General features: G+C 46.9%; 1 protein-coding gene and 1 long non-coding RNA gene across 4 annotated transcripts; one reads left to right on the top strand and one right to left on the bottom strand.

Moving 5' to 3' along the window:
• Window positions 1–270: 270 nt before the first annotated feature.
• On the bottom strand, window positions 271–4,990 carry LOC132647119 (uncharacterized). The gene is made up of 2 exons (XR_009585404.1): window positions 4,859–4,990; window positions 271–4,663 (listed from the first exon to the last, which is right to left on the bottom strand). It is a non-coding gene; the product is annotated as an uncharacterized LOC132647119 (long non-coding RNA).
• A 163-nt stretch (window positions 4,991–5,153) lies between these two features.
• On the top strand, window positions 5,154–20,415 carry Znf569 (zinc finger protein 569). 3 transcript variants are annotated; one of them, XM_021640681.2, is made up of 6 exons: window positions 5,154–5,293; window positions 6,450–6,616; window positions 11,769–11,824; window positions 15,439–15,565; window positions 15,777–15,872; window positions 17,122–20,415. In XM_021640681.2, exons 3-6 carry the CDS (start codon window positions 11,810–11,812, stop codon window positions 18,912–18,914), a joined length of 2,031 nt encoding a protein of 676 aa, XP_021496356.1. In that variant the 5' UTR covers window positions 5,154–5,293; window positions 6,450–6,616; window positions 11,769–11,809; the 3' UTR covers window positions 18,915–20,415. The 3 variants fall into 3 exon arrangements, with proteins under 3 accessions (XP_021496356.1, XP_060222602.1, XP_021496365.1); XM_060366619.1 differs by lacking the exon at window positions 5,154–5,293 and adding an exon at window positions 5,341–5,535; XM_021640690.2 differs by lacking the exon at window positions 5,154–5,293 and adding an exon at window positions 5,568–6,171.
• Window positions 20,416–20,575: the final 160 nt, after the last annotated feature.

Genomic DNA, 20,575 nt, shown 5'->3' with positions numbered 1-20,575 from the left:
CCAAACCCACAGAAGCAGCACAGCGTGGAGCAATTTGGAGTCAGATTTTGAGGGCTCAGGCTGGGCCTCAGTGTGTGACTCCCAGCAAGTCACTTCACCTCTCTTCCTCAGCTTCCTAATCTGTAAAATTGGAACTGAACTAAAGGTACCTCCATCAGAAAAGTTTGTTTTTACTTTATTTCCAAGCCAGGTGTGTTGGCACATGCCTTTAACTGTTCTGCCCAGTTCACGAACCCCAAAAGACCAGGAATATACGGACTCGGCTGTAAATACCATGAGGTTCTTTTTATTATAAATCACAAGCTGCAGCTTGGGCCTACACAGCCCCACCGCCAAAGAGGAGCGCATGGTGCCCAGGTTAGTTGGGTGATTTTAAAGACTCTGGTCCCTCCCAAGGACTCTTGCCCTTGCCAAGGCAGGGGCGATTCCTGCCTGGCAAGCATCTATTGGTTAAAATGCTACATTTTGAATTGATTGGCTATAGAAAGGTTTCCAGACCATTAATGACCTGGTGTCCCTCCCTAGGGGGGGTGGGCCAGTTTCCTAGCAACTGTATCTCTAGTGGGTGGGGAAAGAATGCAGTGAGGTGGCCCTTCCCCTCAGGGCATTACTAGACTTTTCCTACCTACTTCAGGTCTTAATAACAGCTGCTAATTTATCTTTTGGTCTCTCATAACCTCGGCAACTAGGAAGGCAGAGGCAGGAGGATTGCCACAAGTGGGAGACCAGGCTGGTCTACATAGCAAGACCCTTCTCTAAACAAACCAGAAATTCTGTCATAGTTTTTTTTTAACCTTTGTGTAAGTGTATTAAACAAGTGCATAAAAGTGTATTAAACAAGTGCATAAAAGTGTATTAAACAAGTGCATAAAAGTGTTGTTTATAGTGAAGGTATAAAACCCCGAGCCAGAGTCCACGGCCTCAGAATGGCCAGTCTATTTGGACATTCACAGAGATGTATAGAGTTATGGACTGGGCAGTGTTTCTTTGCATTAAGGACACCCACAATCAGATATATCATGTCATAGGTGAATTGTACAGCCACAGGATTGGAAACGGAAGCCAAGAAGTTACCATGTGCAAAGAAAGCATGGAAACCCATCACCCCCATAACTGCTGTTGCTCAGCTACAAGGTAAAGCACAGATAAGGGAGCGTTGATGGAACTGGTCCAATTCATAAGTTAATTGACCCTCTTCATAAGTTAGGAAATAAGAAGGTAGTTCAAGTTCATGGGTGACAAAGCCAGGGATAGTAGAGGCTAGAGACCAGAGGAAGAATCCACTCCCACCTGCAATGTAGTGAAAGGTTAGAATTAATTCATGGAGCTGGGGCAGAATCACAAGACCACATTCCTTTCAGATAATGGGCCAGCAGCAGTCCCCACCCAGATAAAACTCAGGGTTATGACTGGAGTCACATGGCCCCTAAGAACTAGAGGTCAGATGTCTCCCAGGTAGCTAGGCCTGACTGTTAGCAGTCTTGGCGCCTAAAAACAGACCAGTCATTTTAAAGGTCAGCTTCCCTAGAGACCACCCCGCTTGGTTTTGTTCCTCTTACCCAATCCTGTAATGCCAAGGCTCGTACTACCCCACTGGCGTTTTTGTTCCTTTAAAAACTGTGATCTCCCGGAGCCAGGGGTCGCTTGCCTATATGTCTTTGTAAAGGGCAGCCACCCGGCTCGAGCTTGTAATAAAAAGACCCGCGTGTGTTTTGCAACGGAGTCGATTCCTGTAGGTCTTTTGGGGGCTCGGGAACTGGGTGTATCCTGGACACCGTGCGAAATTGGTGAGCTTGAGTGCAGCAGTTTCAGTTCACAAGACTGTCCTCAAGTTTCTTCTTTCCTCCATCACTGTACAGGTACCGTGTTTGGTTAGATGTTATCCCCAGGGAAAGTAGAGAACAGACTCATGAGCCCTCTGCCCTTCTCCTCTTCCTTTTTTCTAAAGCAGAGGTCATTTTGCTCTCACTCACTCTTCTCTTCAGGAATGACGATCCCCGATGGCTGAGATAGGAAAAGAACAGGACAAACCAAGCACTCCTCTCAGCATCTCACTATCTCCCATGTTTGGCTTCTTCCTCCTGCTGCAACCTTCCCTTCAAAAAACAGGGCATGACGGAGACATAGCATTGTTTGCATACAATAAAACTTGAAGGGCTGCAGAGATGGATCAGTGGTTAAAAGCACTGTCTGCTCTTCCAAAGGACCCGGATTCAATTCCCAGCACCCACATGGCGGCTCAACAACTGTCTGTACCGCCAATCCCAAGGGATCTGACACCTTCACACTAATGCACATAAAATAAAATCAAATAAATTAAAAAAAAATTCTCACCGAAGTCATTTCCAATTCATTACTTGGCCATCACCTTTACAGAGTTTGCAGATGAAATGTGGTTGCTTAGATAAAGACACACCTCGAATACATAAGTCACTACGATTAAATAAGGGTCGTGTAAGTCAGCCACCCTCAGCCGCCCTCCTCTGTACTAGAAGAGCGATTAGGAAGCTTGGTAGCACGCTGTCACCTCTTGGTTAGCTTGGCAAGACACCGGTGACAGTTTCAGGAGCCTCGCCTACCCAAAGCTTCAAAGACTACCTTGTCAGCCACTGTCACAAAGACGCCACGGTTCAAGGCCCTGGGTGTAAACATTACGCTCACCCCGTCCTACACCTCCAAGTCTCAAAACACTCTGCTGCCACGGGCTGGCATCGCTAGCAATGGTCTCACGTTCTAGCCACCAAGAGGCTCCACATCCGTGCACACAGGCCGTAGACTCGCTCGCACCCTGTCACACGGTGGACTCGCACAGCGGGTGACAGCCTCGCCGCGCTGGACCAACCTCTGTCTCACTCCGAGGGGCACCCAGAGAGCCAGACGACCGGGAGATGCGCTGGCCCCTCCCCGACCCACTCGTCACCAGCAGAACGAAGTGCCCGGAATGCTCAGGACTCTCTACTCGAGCCACACCCGCGGCCCTTGACAGAATGTAGCCTCGGAGGAAAGGGCCAGGGAAGAAGCGCCTCGGTTGCCTGGAGGACACAAAGGGGCGACGGCCCAGCCCCTGCTGGGGCCATTGGGAAATGTAGTCCGGACAGAAGGGGCAGCAGCCTCGCACAGCTGAGCTGCACCGACAGTCTCAGTCCGTATCTACCTGTGTGAGTGTGTTTTTACCTGCCTCTGCGTACGTGCACGAGCGGTGCCGGGAGAGGCTGGAGGAGGGCACCTGTTCCCAGAGAGCTCTTCATTGCTGAGCCGCTTCTCTAGTTCCTCCTGGGATCTCTTTGAGGGATGGAACCCAGGACCTCAAGAGTGCCAGGCAAGCTAGCACGCTGCCCCTCAGGCCGGCTGTGTCCCCCGCAGCGCCTTCATCGGACTCCATGCTTCATTCAAATAAATAGCACGTTCTTCAGGAAAAACTTCTTTCATGATTGGGATTTTGAGAATCACTGCCCAACCCTCCCTGTCTTTGTGTGTAACTGTGGCAGACATGATGCGCCAGGCTAGGCATGCGCTTCAGGAATTGCGCGCGTGGCTGTGTTCACAGTGTGTGGTATTCGTGATGTTCAAATGTCTGGTGGTAGGGACAGATCCGTGAATCGTGCCATAGGAATGAGCCTGACACAGGGAAGGGTTAAAATAGCGGATGTGTGCTTGTGTACGGAACTCTTCTCTGTGGTAGCTGATCGGAAGCCAATCCTTGCATGGGGAAGCTATCCGTGGTGCTGGGATAGGCAAGCTAGACGTTTTTTAAAAAAACGGTCTGGGTCCTAATCTCAGTAGCTGGGGAGCAGAAGCAGGGCCATTTCTGTGAGCGCACGGCCACTCTGCTCTTCACAGCAAGCCACGGCAAATTCAGGAAGCTTCTGTGACAGCAATGATACCAGGCAAGGAGAGGAGAAGGCAACCATTGCCAACAGTTCTGTACCTACAGCAGGGCCTGGAGAGACGGCCTGAAGACTCCCCGGATCTCACCTGGGGTGGCTCTCAACCACCTGCCAGTCCCGTTCAGAGAATCGGATTCTCTCTTCTGGTCTCTCCGTGCATTGCATACAAGTGGTGCAGACGTACCTGCAGGCAAAATACTCACACACACACATACACACACACACACACACGACAGAAAAAGAAACCTTAAAAAACAAAGACGACCTGCTCCTATAGCATGGATCAAAGTACTTGTAAACCACATAGCTAATAAAGTTGGGCTTTTCTGTTGTTTGTTTTTGTTCCCCAGTGTTGATTGTTTTGCTTGCTGGTCCTGGAATTGGATCCCAGGGCCTTGGGCATACAAGGCAAGCAAGACCCCCTGAGCTACACCCCCAACTCCAGCCAATAAGACAATCAAAACCAATAATAATAAAAAAAAAGCAAAAAGCAAACAATTTGAACAACAGATGTTTCTTCAAAGAAGATACGTATGTAATGTTCGCAAGCGGCAGAAGAGTTGCCCAGTATCATTCGTAATTAGATTACTAGAGAGGGAGCGGTGCGGGGAGCAAGGGAAAGGATGGAGAAAGAATGGCTAAGCGGTACAGGGTCCAGCTGACTAGTCGCCGGCTCAGTCTCCTTGGGAGCCGGTTCTCACGCGGGCCCGGCAACCGTGGTTACAGTCCTGCGTCGTCAGGGCAGCACCGCCGCCGGCCAGAATCGAGGAGCGTTTCTGCCGAAACCGGAAGATGGCGGTGAAACGCCGCGGAGGACCTGCGACGCGGCCACGGTCGGCGTAGCGGTTGCAAATTCACACGGCCTGAGACGTCACTCAACCGCAGGGTCCTTTAACTCCGTAAGCGCCACACCCCGAGCCCGTGATCCCATTCTCCCACACGCGTGTTCACGGAACTCCGCCTCCTCCTACCTGCTCCCAGGAGTCTGTGACTGCGGAGGACCACCCTCGCCGTGCAGGGGGAGACGGTGGCCGGTGGGCCGCGCCTCCCGCCTAGACCGGACTCCTTAAACCCTGAGCTCCTCCTGCCAGAGCCATTTTTTCCCATCTGGGTGAGAGCAAGTCTCGGGCCGTGAAGGCCTCTGGGAGATGTAGTCCGCAGCCCAGAAAGCAGCGGCTCCATTAGGATTCCTCTCAGTTGCAAGTTGCGCTCCCAGGCTGTGAGCGCCAGGCCGTGGGGAAGCCGCTGACGGAAAACCCGCCGAGGCCTAAGGCCATTCCCCTGCCGCGGCGCGGCGCCCTCCCCAGGGCCGTGGGCGCTCCCCCAGCTCGCTCCCGGAAGGCCAGACCCGCCCGGCGAGCCGCGGAGGCCTCTGGGAAGCGCTACCTGCGGCTAACGGACCCCAGGTTTGTGGCCCTTCTCCCCCTGTGACCTTAGCTCGCAGGCCGCTGGGCTGTGCGCCTTGGGCGGCGTTGGGGTGTGGGGTGGCGGGCGGTGGCCGGGCTCGGCGGTGGGTCCCCGGGAGGCCGGAGGCCCGGACTCTTTGTGCTGGGTGGGATCGGGGCCCTCTGCACCCGACGCGGGTGTGGATGGAGGACGCGGTGCCAGCGGTGGGCAGTGGCCGTGGCCTTCCCGTGAAGTGATTGCGGTTTGCGAGTTCTCTTTCGTGTGCTCTTAGGGTGGTGGGTGCACGTGTGATGACTGAGCTAATGAATGGATGAGAAACTGTGTGGGTGGGATTGTGTGTGGAGATGCGTGGAGACGGTGTTTGAACGAGGGCTGTAATGAGCTTATAATAATCGGAAATTCATTTTCATACTAAATATCAGTAGCCCCAGCGCTCGGCTATTCATCTTCCTGTATTGACAAGCTGTCTTGTGTCTTTCGCCCTGCTGCTTGCTTCCACTCCATTCCCCAAAGAGCAAGATGTAGAAAAGCCCGAAGATGAACGATGGTTCAGTTCTACAAGTCATACAGCTCCTGTCAAATTTACTTCTCTCCACTCTTTGCGACTAAGAACACATCTATGTGTTCTTATGCAGAACATGGGGCCTTCAAAGAGCAACCCCATCACATGCACAGTTCTGTAACTTAGGGCTCTTGTTTAACAGTGTGTTGTTAACATAGGGACATCAGCAATTACAAATGTGGACCGTTTACATTTCCCTTCCCATACATCTACGCGTCTGTCTCCGGAATAGTTTGGCCTGAAGTTATAAACCAAGTTTAGGTTTATGACTAAAGAGTTGTTTGACGACATTGTAAGGTCGGCCCCACCCAGTAGGTAGGCTTTTAGAAGTGGAAATGATACGTTAATGGGTATATCCTCACTAAAACCACCCTAAATGTAAATGTTTGTTCCTAGTGCAAGGTTTTAATATTCTATAATATTACTGAAGTCAGATAAATCTATTGTTGGAATATAATAATAAATAATATTGGATAAATATAATATTTGAATAGAAATACACCCTGGATAGCATCCAAAATCAAGCATTTTTTAAAAATATTTTTTGTTATTGTTTCCTAAATTTGTGCTATATTTTCATCTTTTGGTTCCAGAGTGCTTCTTGTGCTGAGGCTCCTTTTATAAACTCAATACTTATTGAATGTTGGATACAATACCAGTCAATTGTTGGTGCTTTGTGTATAGCCGTGAACAAAAGAAGCAACCAGCACCCCACCCCCAGCTATCATGCTGCTTACATTGCTGCTGGCCAGATAATAAAGTAAGTAACTTAAATATGAAATATATCAAATGCTGAAAAACACTAAGAAAAAAAAAGTCAAAATCAGAGGCTATTGAGAATTGGAGATGGGAAGTAGATTTAAATGGAGGGCCAGGGAAGGCATAGAGAAAAGGAACGATAAGGAGATGACAGAGGAAAAGGAGCTAGGAGGGATTCGTCCACACAGGGAGAATGCACTTGTAAAGGTTTTGCAGTTTTCCTGCTTGCTCGGATGAAAACCCTGGTGGTTAAAACAGTGAATGCAGGGGAAGACTAGTGCAAGGTGCACGAAGAAAGCTCGGTGGGGGCGGGGGAAGCAGGAAGGTGGGCTTTGTTACCCGTAGTCACGATTTCAGCTTTCTTGAGGTAGGAGGTATTCTGAATGTGGCAACTTTGGCTGCTCTGGTGCCAGTGAACAGTTGGAAAAGGAATGAAGAAGGGGCAGGGGCAGAGTGAGTGAAGGAAAGAAAGCCCAGTCAGGAAACTTGGAATAGTCCAAGGATGGATTGGACCAGCAGGAATGCGAGGAAGGAGTGGTGCCCTCAGTACAGCGGAAAAGCAGTGCTGTGGGAGGTGGCTGGAGGAACCGAGGCAGAATGTGATTGGAACAGGAGAGCACGATGTTTATCTGGTTGTGAATTTGATCTCCCCACACACAGACAGGGTTCCTTTGTGTAGCCCTGGCTGTCCTGGAACTCACCCTGTAGAGCACGCTGGTCTTGAACTCACAGAGATGCACCCGCCTCTGCTGGGGTTACAGGTGTTGGCTGGACTGGCTTCTTTTAGCTGGCACTTTTCCAGGGCCTATCATTTTGTACCAGGAAGTATACGCTTAAGGTAAACATTAGGTTTATACTGATATTTCCAGTGTTCCCAGTTAGAATTACAGGGCTTTGGGGCTGCAGAGTGTCTCGGTTGTTAGCGTGTAGATGTCAGCTCTCTTCCACTGTGTGTGTCTCGGATTAAACTCTCCTCCTTACACCTTGTGGTCTACCTGAGAGACTGTGAGCCCAGGAAATGAAGCTCCACCTACTTCTCTTCTACCCAGTTACAGGCTGTCCAGCTTTCTTTATTAACCAGCCAGAGATAATTGGGGAGCGAAGCTTACAGAACAAAAACAGGTGTACATGAGAATGCGCTCATCTGGACTGCACCTGGATCTTGGGGCCCAGAATTTAGCATCTGTACTCAAAGCACCAGACCAAGCCCCAACGCTATAGCTCTTTTTCTTGTTTCTGTAGAGTTGTGTTGCTTGTGTTTACTGGCTTCTGCTTTTTTTTCAGCATGTGGCACACTTACGTGTGCGTCGCTCTCCCCCACCCTCAGCCTTCTATTCTCTGAGCTCCTTATAATTATGGCCAAATACTTCATCAGTCTGTGACATTCCTGTACATCATTATTTAAAACACTTCTTTTCCTTTTGGCATCCAATCGCATTTATTAAATGCTTTAATACTGTCTCATAGGTTGGTTGTTTTCCACTGTTCTGCATTTATGTTTAGAAAGTGTCTATTGACATGGCTTAAAACTCATTGATGTTTCCTTGATGGATTGATTCTGCTGAGCAGCAGAAAGACAGTTTTTGCTTATGTTCGAAAGATTTTTATTTATAACATCCCCTTTCTTTCCTAGTTTCTATTTCTTTGCTTATTGTCCGTATGTCTCTATTTTTCCATTAAAGACCTCAACACACTAATCATAATGTCTCAGAACTCATTTGACAAGCTTTCCTGCACCCTTCCTATGACTTGCTGAGCTAGGTCATGACGTCTTACAGTGTCCACACCATCCACGCTCCGTAGTGCAGGGGTCCTGACATATCAACAAATAACACTACTGCAGAGTGCCGATTGTCACAGTATGGGAGACTAGGGGACGCAGGAGCTTCCCAGCTGAGCAGTGAAGTGGTGTTGACTTAACAGAGGCTTTGGCAAAGGAAAGCGGGGCTGGTCAGGAGTCGCTGTGTGGAAACAGAATGTGCAGTGGCTTTTAGGGAGTACGTACTGTGTGTTTTCTTAAAAGTGTATCGTAGCCAGGCATGGTGGTGCACTCCTTTTACCTCAGCATTGGGAGGAAGAAGCAGGTGGATCTCTGTGAGTTCAAAGCCAGCCTGGTCTACAGAACCATTTCCAAGACAGCCAGAGTAGTTACACAGAGCGGTTACCCTGTCTTGAAAAACAAAAACCTACAAACAAGGGTATGTAATTCCGTATAGCTGATGTTCAACTTTGGGAATCAAGGCCAATGAGGCATTTAGAAACAAATCTATGAAAGAAGCTACTGAACGAATTTCAGCAGGAGAGCATTTTAGAAGTATAATTGTAAAAGATTTATATGTCTGTGTGAGGGCTTGCATGTGTGTGTATGAACTGCGTATGTGCTTGGTGACCTTGGAGGGTGTTGGAGCCTCCAGAGATGGAGTTTCAGGCTCTTATGAGTGCCCAGTGTGGGTGCTGGGGACTGAAACTTGGTCTTCTGCAAGACCAGCAAGTGCTTTGAACCACTGAGCTCTCTCTCCAGCCTCAGAATAAAATTATTGATTAAATCATAGGTTTTTAAAAATTAATTTTGAGATGGGTATCCTTAAAATAGTTAGAGATATTTAAATTTGCAGATTTAGAAAACAGGTGGATGTGAGTGTGGGAATGTGCACGGTGGAGGGGCTGCCCAGGGAGGCCAGAGAGGGCACCAGATTCCCCGGAGCTGGACGTACAGGCACTGAGTCACCAGATATGGACGTGCAGCGAGTGCGCTTAACCACGGAGCCAGCTCTCCAGCCCCAGGAATAGATTTTATTACTGTATCAGTGTTCAGTGTTTTTGATATAATAGTGGCATTAGTTTGCATGGGAGAGTTTCTTTGTTTTTACCAGATACAAGCTAGAGAAGAGTGAAGGTCAGCCAGGCAGTGGTGGCTCACGCCTTTAATCCCAGCACTCCAAAGGTGGAGGCAGATGGATCTCTAAATTTCCAGGCCCATTCTACAAAGCAAGTTCCAAGAAAGCCAGGGCTACACAGAGAAACCCTGTCTTGGGGGGAAAAAAAGTAAAATGAATACAAATTGAGGGAATTTGAGGAAAATACTGTCGATGGACTTTTCAGCCCAACAGCCACCCAAGTAATGACACAGAGACCTTTTATTTACATAAGAAAGCGTGGCCTTGGTTTAGGCTTGCTCCCGACTAGCTCACAGAGCTTAACTAACTTAACCCGAGTATACTAATCTATGTTGTGCCTCAGGCTTGTTTCACACACCTGGCTTTTCTTCTGTGTCTGGCTGGGGAGCCCCTTCCCCTTCGCCTGCTGCTTCTTTCCCAGAGTTCCTCTCTCTGCCCGGATGTCCTGCCCATCTTCTCCTGCCTGCCATGGGCCAGTCAGCTCTTTAGTAAACCAATCAGAAGAAGATGGAGAAGATGGTTCCAGAACACTGAGACAGACGATGCTTCATGATAATAACAGTCCTGAAGTCCAGCCTGTACTCAGATCTCTGTTGGTGCAAAAGTCACTATTAGAATAATACAAAAACAACCTTTACACAGCGCACGAGACATTATCCCAACAAAACACATACAAGTTCATGCCCTAACCTAGAGGAAAGGAAGGAAACAGGGAAACTGTTTTAGGAAGCGATCCCTCAGCTTTAACTGCCCATCTAGAGGGAGCGCTTCGCACGTTGGCTAGCGTGTTCTGTTACCCATGTATGAGAACTGCGGGCGGGAGCTTCCTTCTCAGGTGCAAGGACTGAGTGTGTCCTGAGAGCGAGAGAGAGCTTGTAGGCAAACCCTGCTTCTGGTATCGTACGCTTCGTTTTGAGAAAGTATTTCTGTTTAAAGGAGAGCCTTTTGTTGTGCAGTGAGTGAGTGAGTGAGTGGTTGAGACAGTCGGTCTCACTCTATAGCCAGGGTGGCCTTGACCTTATGGAAACCTTCCTGCCTCAACCTCCCAAGTTCTGGGAATACAGGCAGATGCCTCGCTTGGAATTAAATAAATTAAAATTATGTGTGTGTGTGTGTGTGTGTGTGTGTGTGTGTGTGCGCGCTTGTGTGCATACACATACGTACAAGGGTGTATATATTCAGAGATAGCCAGATGGTTTCAAGTGAGAAGCAAGCCTCTTTTCTGCCCCATTTGTGTCCCTCTTCTGCTGAGGCCAGCGCTGTGTACCTGCCCGTTGTTGGCTTGGAATCTGTGGGTTCTTTTTAGGTTTGAATGGTGCTGAGTCTTCATGTACGTGTGAAGAAGAAAATCTGCTTCTCAGTGTGGACGATGACAAAGTTTCACAGCCACTACTTGAGCAAAGTTTTCGAAACTATAAGCACAGTTATGAGAGAAAACTGTCATCCTTTGTCTCGTTAAAAATACCCAGTAAGAGAATTTAAGAAATGTAGACCAGAAAAGGGGAAAAAATAAGATCAAATTAAGTTTCCGTGGCTGAGAGTTTGTAGCATGTGTTTTAAAAGATGATGAGCAAACAAAAAGGGGAGCCCAAGTTGCTCTTTCCACCTTCCGAGAGCTCTTGCAAGGGGCAATGTAGACTCTGGGCCGGGTCGGGTGGACAGGAAGGACACAACCATCAGGTGAGGTCCCTGACCGGCAGGAGCACTCCTCACCATGAGGGAGGAAAAGACTGCCTGTCCCCACTCCTCAGGGTGTTGTTCTATGTGCCTCGGTCGAGGAAGGGTAAGTGCCTGTGTTAGTGTCTGTGTACACGAAACTATGAAAAATAAAGGTTTGATTATCTTCCTCATCAGTACTTCTGATACACACTACTATCAGACATATATATATATATATATACACACACACATTGCATTTCTGGGACACATCACCTTTCTGTTATGTTCCCATTTTATTATTATTATTATTATTATTTTGTGAATGTCTTGGTACCCTAAGGGAGCCTGTATGCCTTAGCGGTGTCCTAATTCTCCCTGGCCTATGCTCTCAGAGCTGTTGATGAGGCGCTGGGGACCCCAACAGACCCCACTCCCAGCTCCACACCATCTTTCTAGTGATCCTTAGGCCATTAGCTCTTGAGTAGTGTGAATATTTTTGCACTTTCTGCCGGATCCAAGAGTGATTAGAAGTGGTGAATACAGATTTCTAAAGCCACATGTGCGACCGTGTTTTAATGACGTCCATTCTTTTTCCAGCTCAGCCTGCCCAGGACGCCCCTCCCTGAAAAGAAGAGGAAATGACTGAGCCCACGGTAAATAATAAATAGTGTCTCATTTTCCGCTTCTTCTGTGTGCAATTTAAGGACCCTGCGGAAGCCTATGGCCTGCATTTAGAAGGTCTAAATAAGTAAAACATTTTTTTCCAGAGGAAGTAGCATTAGAAGAGTAAAACTAAGGGAGAGCTCAGGTGTGGTTGCTTCATGAAATCCATCCAGAGAGGTTAAGGCTGGGCCTCAGGTTTCGGTTTCATTCTTTTAGGGAACAAGTTGACTACATTGCTTGCATTATATACATAAAGCTGAAAACAGTCATGTCCTCACCAGAACAAGCCGTTCGTTGGCACCTGCATCAATGAGAATCAGTGAGAATAGTAATCCACGGTTCCTTACATTTCCTGCATTTCCGTTTGTCTGTTTTGAGTAACTATGAAACAGTATCTGTCCAGGGAGTTCAGACATGGAAGGAGCCCAAAGGAGCATCTGCTGTAAACACAGTTCAGCGGCCGCCCTGGAGCTCAGCAGCAAGGGAGTGTGTCTAAACTGTCTGGATCTGCACGTGGTGGAGCAGTGGAGCACTGCGCAGCAGGAGGGGACATTCAGCTATTTGCTGTTGACTGTAACCCTCACCTCCTGACTTCTTTATCTCAGCTGAGGCACAGGTCAAGAAATAGAATTGTTGGCCAGTGAGATGGCCGAGAGCGAAGGCACTTGCCAGATTTGAAGATGTGAGTTCAGTCTGGGTCCCGTGTGATGGGTAGAGGACCCAGTCATGTGACCACGTGAGCTGCCTGGATCTGGCTGTATTTCATGTTTGTCAGATTCATCCATGGTAAAGTCATCCAGGTTTGCTCAGTTCCTCTCATTCAATTATCAAATAAATTAGCTTTTATTTATACATATTGTCGAAGACACTTAATTGGCTTGATTTTTAGAGGATTATCAATATAAAAATGAAATTTCTTATAAATGGCAGGTTGTGCATAAAGTCCATTGTTATGGAAAACAGTTTTCTTACTTTCTGTTTGTTTGGTTTTTGTTATTGTTTTGTTTTTTTAAGGCAGGGTTTCTCTGTGTAGCCTTGGCTTTCCTGGTCTCACTTTGTAGACCAGGCTGGCCTCAAATTCACAGACTCCACCTGCCTCTACCTCCCCAAGTGCTGGGATTACAGGTGTGCACCACCACGTCCAACTGGAAAAGTTTTCTAAAGTGTCCAAAATGACAGTGTGCCCAGTCGCCCCAAATGACCTTGTTGAGTGTCGCTCTTGAGGTTTGTCTTGTGGTAATAGGGATTGAACCCAGGGCACCATGAATGAGTGCTCTACCACAAAGTAGAAACCCTCACTCTTAGGATTTCTAAAAGAGGTGTGTGTGTGTGTGTGTGTGTGTGTGTGTGTGTGTGTGTGTACGCACGCACGTGTACATGTTCGGGTACCCTTGGAGTCCAAAAGAGAGTGTCAGAGTCTCTGCAGCCGCAATCACAGGCAATTGTGAGCTGCCTGACATGGGTACTGGAATTGAACCTGGGTTCTCTCTGAAAGCAGCGAGTACTCTTATTAACCCCTGAGCCATCTCTCCAGTCCTACTGAAAGGATTTTCTATATTTAAAAGCTTGCCTTTTCAACATAATAGCAATTCCTTTGTTGGTAAAGAGAAACTCAACTTTTGAGTACATAAAAATATTGTTAAGGGTGGGATTGGGAAGGAAAGAGGGAGGGGGGCTACAGCTGGGATAGAAGTGGATGACCTGTGATTAAAATAAAATAAAAATTAAAAAAAAAACTGAAAAAATCATATTGTTAAGGAAAACAAAGATGGTGGCAGGTGCTGGCACCCCGGAACTCCATGGAGTCTGAGTGACCCACAGAGGGTCTGAAGGGTGATGCAGCAGTGGAAAAGGAGTCTGCGGAGCCTGCAGTAGCTCTGGAACAGCTCTGAAAAAAAGGCAGGTCTTATGGGAAGATGTTTTTAAAACACGGACTCGTGCAGTTGAGAAGAAAGATGGTAGAACAGAGCCAAGCATGGCAGAGAATGACAAATCTATACTCTAGGCCATTGCATCTCAGCGAGCAGTCTGCATGTGCAAAGATGGTGCCCAACAAGCCATGGGGCTGCCATGGATGCACCAGTGGGGAGGCATCGTGGTCTGGAGCTCCCACAGAAACAGATCGTTACTGCATATGGCCAGCTGACAGCCTACAAGCTCAGTGATTGTGCCTGGTGAGCTGCGGGGCGGGGTGGTGGGGACGACACCAAGGTCAGGGTAGTGTGCCGTGACCCTGAGCTCCCTGGGAAACATGTCACTACTGAATAGGACTGGTCTCGGGCTTCCAGCGTGGAGCTGCTGTGGCTGCAGCGTATGCAGCCTGCACTGCCGAGTGACAGCAGGGCCGTAGTGCCGCCCACAGGTCACAGGCACAGAGGGTGAGCCTGGTGAGCAAGCATCACCCCGATTCTGGGCAACAGCAGGATATCCGAGACAAGTCTGGGCAGGGTCAGTTATTTATGGTGCTTCAGAAACCGTGAACTGTTACGCCCAATTCATGAGATCCCAAAGACCACCAGGAATCGACTCTGTTGCAAATACATGAGGGTTTATTTGATACAAGTTCAAGCTTGGGCTGCAAGTTCCCTGTGAAAACAGAGAGGTATGCAGCCCTGAGGTCTGGGGGAACAGGGTTTTTAAAGGGCAAAACCGAAAGCGGGGAATTTCCAAGCCTTGGTCTATTTTAGGCACCAAGGCCGTAAAGGTCTTGGCCTGTCCATCTGGAGGGATATCTGCTCCTGCTAGGGAGGGGAACGAGCAGCACATCTTGTGGTTTTTCTTAATAGCAGGGCTATGTGACCTTGGTCACCCCCTAGGGGCCACCTGAGTGCCTTGCCAGGCAACGGTATCTCCCAAGCACAAGCCTAGTTACTTTTCTGCAGCAGGCTGGGTCTGTCTCAACTTGCTCACTTCTTTGTCTAAGCTGGTACCCAGGACCTCAGTCATGTTGCCCCAGGAATTAAATTTAAAATTTTGGACCTCTCAGAGCCAGGTTTCAATGACTCACTGCAGCGGATGTTTGCTTGTAAAGCCGTCGGGGCAAAAAAATACACTGCGTGACCTCCTGCAGTTTCCAGTGCTACAGCAGTGAATGACTATTAGGTAGTTTTCACCTGGTAGAACCGTGTGTGCATGTGTCTCTGTGTGAGCGTGTGCATATGTATTCAAGTGTATGTACGTGTGTGTGTGACTGTGTGTGTGTGTGTGCTTAGAGCCTGGGTAGGATAAGGAAGGGGCAGTAGCAACCCAGGCACTGTGGCTACCAGTGTGATGGGCAGGACTGAAGCTTCCTGGACATGCCAACCTCACTGTGACAACAGGCAAGGATGGCCTTCCCAGGGATGCTGTGCTCATCAGGTGTAATGTCGTTTTTCTTTGTAGCTGAACAAAATTCTATAGTGTGTACATACCACTGCTCTATTTCCTAGTAAGTGAACATTACTGACAAGATTGCCAATATAATCTCTATTTTGTTTTGTTTACAAAATGGGCAATGCTTTTTTTAACATCTTTTTTCTGAATTATGTCTGAACAAGATTTGTTATAGTCTTCCTACATCATTAAAATGGATAATTTGAGGTTGAGTGTAAATATGTTGTTACAGGGAACAGTGACGTTCAAAGATGTGGCCATTGACTTCACCCCGGAAGAATGGAAGCAGCTGGATCCTACCCAGAGGAACCTGTATCGGAATGTGATGCTCGAAAATTACAACAACTTAATCACTGTGGGTAAGACAATGGGCTTCTTAAAAAAGATAAAGAGACGCCTTTGTTCATGTTCCTGTCTGTGCTGCAGCTTTCAAAACAGACTCTTTGGGGTGTTTCAGGGCACAACACTCCAGAAGTTAGAATACCTGGCTTTGGCAGGCCCGTCCCAAGTTCCTGGGTTGTTTTTGTCCCTGGTGTGTGTACCCAAATCTGTGTCATTTCCCCCTGACAGGCTCACCACTCAGCAAACCTGATGTGATTTTCAAGCTGGAGCAAGAGGAAGAGCCATGCATAGTAGAGAGAGAAGTGTTGAAGAGACACTGTCCAGGTTAGTGGGGAAGGAGATAGGTGAAGAGAGAGGACCAGTCAGTGACTGATCTGAGGCGTTTGCAAGCTATAGTCATGGAGCGTGTAGCCGTGTGCAGTAGCAATTACGTGTGAACTCTTGGAAACTAAGATGTCGTTTCTCTTAAAAAATTTTAAAGATTTATTTATTTATTATGTACACCTACGGGCACCAGATCTCACTATAGATGGTTGGGAGCCACCGTGTGGTGCTGGGAATTGAACTCAGGACCTCTGGAAGACCTGTCTCTCCAGCCCCCTCTTTAGAAAATTTTTAATTACATGTTTTACGTGTGTGTGTGTGTGTGTGTGTGTGTGTGTGTGTGTGTATACGTGTGTGTGTGTCTTTGAGCTTCTGAGGGTTTGTTTTATGTTTTTGAGTTTTAGAGTTTTTGCTTGTGTGTGTGTGATGTGCATTGGAGGCCAGAGGACAACCATATTTTGAGGCTCTGGGAGTTAAGTTAGGATTGTAGTGTATCTTTTGGCAGCACTCAAATTCATGCCATCTTCTTTTTGGTTATTGTTGGTGTTGAACTAAGACAGGGTCTCATATAGCCCAGGGCAGCCTTGAACTCCCTGTAGCTTCACCTTGAATTCCCAATCCTTCTGCCTCCATCCCCCAAGGGATGAAGTTCTAGGCAGGGTCTATAACACATAGCCATTGTGTGATTATTTTTGAGTGTTTGGATATTTATTACTAATTTTTCCTTAGATTTTTAAAATATTTTTTACTTTATAAATATAATTTTCTTTTATTACATTTCCTAAATAGTATATGTACACACATATATGAAGGTTATTATAATTAATATTACTTCTGTTGCATAAAACAAAGGTAATTGAATTTCTAAATATGGGTTTGTGCTCATAATTTCCTTTCCTGGAATTTCCTTGTCAAAACTGAGGAGATAGGAGATGTATGAAGGCTGGACAGACAGCTCGGCAGTTGGGAGCACTTTCAGGCCCCGGGCTGGATTGCCAGCACCCACATGGTGGCTCACAGCTCTCTGTAACCGCAGTTCATGGAGTATGAACAGCCCCAAGCATGCATATGGTGCGCTGAAATGTGCGCAGGCAAAATGCCACGTACATCACGTGAAAACACTTCTAAAGTTAAAACAGGAGAGATGCTTTTGCAATTTGTTTAGTTGTGGGAACGTTTTTGAAATATACTTGTTATTTCAATATTGGAAAAGAAATCACCAGTGATATTTATTTGCTGTCTATTTTAGGAGAAACTTGGGAAATTGATGATCACCAGGAAGCCCAGGACAGACTCTTAAGACAAGTTTTCAAGGAAACAGTGACTGATGGCGCCATTGACTGTTCGAAGCAACTTACAAGTACATTTTCTGCAGACTCAGAGTCCGTTCCCTCCAGTCTCTATGAGTGTGACTCTTTTGGAAAGCATTTGGAACAGGATTTTGATGACCATAACAATAATGTGGAGTTCCCCATGACAGAGGAGCATTTTGAATATGATGATGATATGCAATATCCCCACTTCATAGTGACCCCCTTTAAGTGTAACCACTGTGGGAAAGGCTTTAGTCAGACCCTGGACCTGATTAGGCACCTCAGAGTCCACACTGGAGGGAAACTCTATGAATGCCACCAGTGTGGCAAAGGCTTCAGCCACAAAGAAAAGCTTATCAATCACCATAAACTGCACAGTAGGGAGCAGTGTTATGAGTGCAGTGAGTGTGGGAAAACTTTCATTAAAATGTCGAATCTCATCAGACATCAAAGAATTCATACTGGAGAGAAACCATATGTATGCATGGAATGTGGGAAATCCTTTAGCCAGAAATCTAATCTCATTGATCACGAAAAAATTCATACCGGTGAGAAGCCTTATAGATGCAGTGAATGTGGAAAGGCCTTCAGTCAGAAGCAAAGCCTCATTGCACATCAGAAAGTACACACTGGGGAAAAACCTTATGCATGTAATGAGTGTGGAAAAGCCTTCCCTCGAATTGCTTCCCTTGCTCTTCATATGAGGAGTCATACAGGAGAGAAACCTTATAAGTGTGATAAATGTGGGAAAGCCTTTTCTCAGTTTTCCATGCTAATTATACACGTAAGAATCCATACAGGTGAGAAACCCTACGAATGCAATGAGTGTGGAAAAGCCTTCTCTCAGAGCTCAGCTCTCACTGTGCATATTAGAAGTCACACAGGTGAAAAACCCTACGAATGCAAGGAATGCAGGAAATCCTTCAGCCATAAGAAAAACTTCATTACCCACCAGAAAATTCACACTAGAGAGAAACCTTATGGATGTAACGAATGTGGGAAAGCTTTTATTCAGATGTCGAATCTTGTTAGGCACCAGAGAATTCACACCGGAGAAAAACCATATATGTGTAAGGAGTGTGGCAAAGCCTTCAGCCAAAAGTCAAATCTGATTGCTCATGAAAAAATTCACTCTGGAGAGAAACCCTATGAATGTAACGAGTGTGGGAAAGCCTTCAGCCAGAAGCAAAACTTTATCACACATCAGAAAGTTCATACTGGGGAGAAACCCTATGATTGTAATAAATGCGGGAAGGCCTTTTCTCAGATTGCGTCCCTTACTCTTCACCTGAGAAGCCACACAGGGGAGAAGCCTTACGAATGTGATAAGTGTGGGAAAGCCTTCTCCCAGTGCTCACTCCTTAATTTACATATGAGGAGCCACACGGGGGAGAAGCCCTACGTTTGCAATGAGTGTGGAAAAGCCTTTTCTCAGAGAACCTCCCTTATCGTGCACATGCGGGGCCACACTGGCGAGAAGCCCTACGAGTGTAACAAGTGCGGGAAAGCCTTCTCCCAGAGCTCGTCCCTGACCATCCACATACGGGGCCACACGGGCGAGAAGCCCTTCGACTGCAGCAAGTGCGGGAAAGCCTTCTCCCAGATCTCCTCTCTCACCCTCCACATGCGGAAACACACGGGGGAGAAGCCCTACGTCTGCATTGAGTGCGGCAAGGCCTTCAGCCAGAAGTCGCACCTCGTCAGGCACCAGAGAATCCACACGCAGTAGAAACTCCGAGAACGCCGCGAGCGGGGGCTGCCTCTGACGAATGACTGCCTCAGAGCACGCTGCATGTCGGATCTGGAGCAGAAGACTCTGACCACGGGAAAGCTTGTGAAGAATCCACGAGGCTATCAGAGAGAATCCCGACTGAGCAACCATTGTGCGCGAAAACGAGACACCTTGGACACCAGTTGATACGTGACTAGTGTCTCATTCACATCGAAAGAAGACAGCTGCAGCGTATCACCATACTGAACTCCTTCCAATGAATTAAGCAAGATAAGAGGATCGGGGAGAAAGCGGAAACAATAACCTTTTAAGGGCAACCTGAGACTAAAATGGAGCTTTTGTATGTTAGTGTGTCAATAAGAAAATATAAGATAATCCGGTAACATCCACAAAGTTACAGAACTTGTTGATGATCTCAAAAGAACACCCAAAAAAATCAACTTCGGAAATTATAAAGATACAAGTATTCTTCCAATTGTCTATCTTTGCTCTACTTCCACTCAAACTTTAGACGTCAGTTGTAAAGAAGTTCCTGGACTGATTGCAGAGTAGCGTGGCAAGGCGAAGATAGCAAACAAACCAACAACAAAACAAGTAGGGAAGATGCTGGCTCCTGGACATCATTACATCATCTAAAATTTTTCTCATTTCAGTCATTTTGAGTGAATGAAGAAGCCTTTGGAAACAGATTGAGGGTAAACAGAAGTCCAAGAGCTGGCAGTTCTGTGGGTGGGTAGTGCTGCTGACCTCATCGGAGTAAGTCTGGCCTGTTCAAGATACGGAAGACTCATATGACCCAAGTGTATTATTTCTCGGCCATACTTACCCATCAGGCTGCTGGGATGGCCCAGCTGAGAGGACAAGCCTGACAGCTGACTTTGATCTCCAGAATTCACGTGGTGGAAAAAGAACTGACTGCCATAGTTGCCCTCTGACCTCCAATGGCACGCCATTGCATGCATCTGTGCAAGCGCGCACGTGCGCGCGCACACACACACACACACACACACACTCCAAATAGAAAAGGTAAAATTCTAAAACTGATGGAAATAAGGTAGACTATGTTGCTTTAGCCTAAGACGATTAAAAGAAACCCACAAACATGGAATAGTTTATCTTCTTTTAGTGTACTGGACTCAGATGTACCTGTGTGTGTACAAAGAGATATCCATAGAAATGTTCCAGGAATCATGGTTTGTTTTGCTCTAAATTGTATGTAACATTATCATCAACACAGAGTGAGATCAATGTACTGTATCTAAAATATACAAAATTCACATGTAGTTACATGGATAGATCACGATATTTTGAGAGGAAAACCCAAAATACACAAACATGGTATAGTATTTGTAACTTAATAAAACAGTTCAGAGAACAGTACTGGCTATTGCTCATGGGTCGACTTACGATATTATTTGCCTTTGAGAATGTAGAAGGTTTCATGGGCATTGTCACATTGACCTGTAATACTTCTTTAATAAAAGAATGAAAGCAAGTATGACAGTGCTAACAAGTCTGCTCCTCAGAACTAGCTCTGCGATTTTACAGGCTCTCGTCTTCAGTTGTGTCCTTTTACAGAGGTGAGTCAAGTGGGTAAAGGACACATGGCTTATAGAATCAGTTTTAAAATAGCATTTATGCGTTATTTTCTATCTAAG

Source organism: Meriones unguiculatus, chromosome 14 (genome assembly GCF_030254825.1).
Source record: "Meriones unguiculatus strain TT.TT164.6M chromosome 14, Bangor_MerUng_6.1, whole genome shotgun sequence".
Lineage (NCBI taxonomy): Eukaryota > Metazoa > Chordata > Mammalia > Rodentia > Muridae > Meriones > Meriones unguiculatus.
This window is presented reverse-complemented; position numbering and strand designations above follow the sequence as displayed.

What these genes read in the sequence shown, in the direction of transcription:
- Znf569 (XM_021640681.2), top strand. An exon ending in CAACAACTTAATCACTGTGG is followed by an intron (nt 15,566 to 15,776) that starts GTAAGACAATGG and finishes TCCCCCTGACAG; the next exon opens with GCTCACCACTCAGCAAACCT. An exon ending in GTTGAAGAGACACTGTCCAG is followed by an intron (nt 15,873 to 17,121) that starts GTTAGTGGGGAA and finishes TGTCTATTTTAG; the next exon opens with GAGAAACTTGGGAAATTGAT.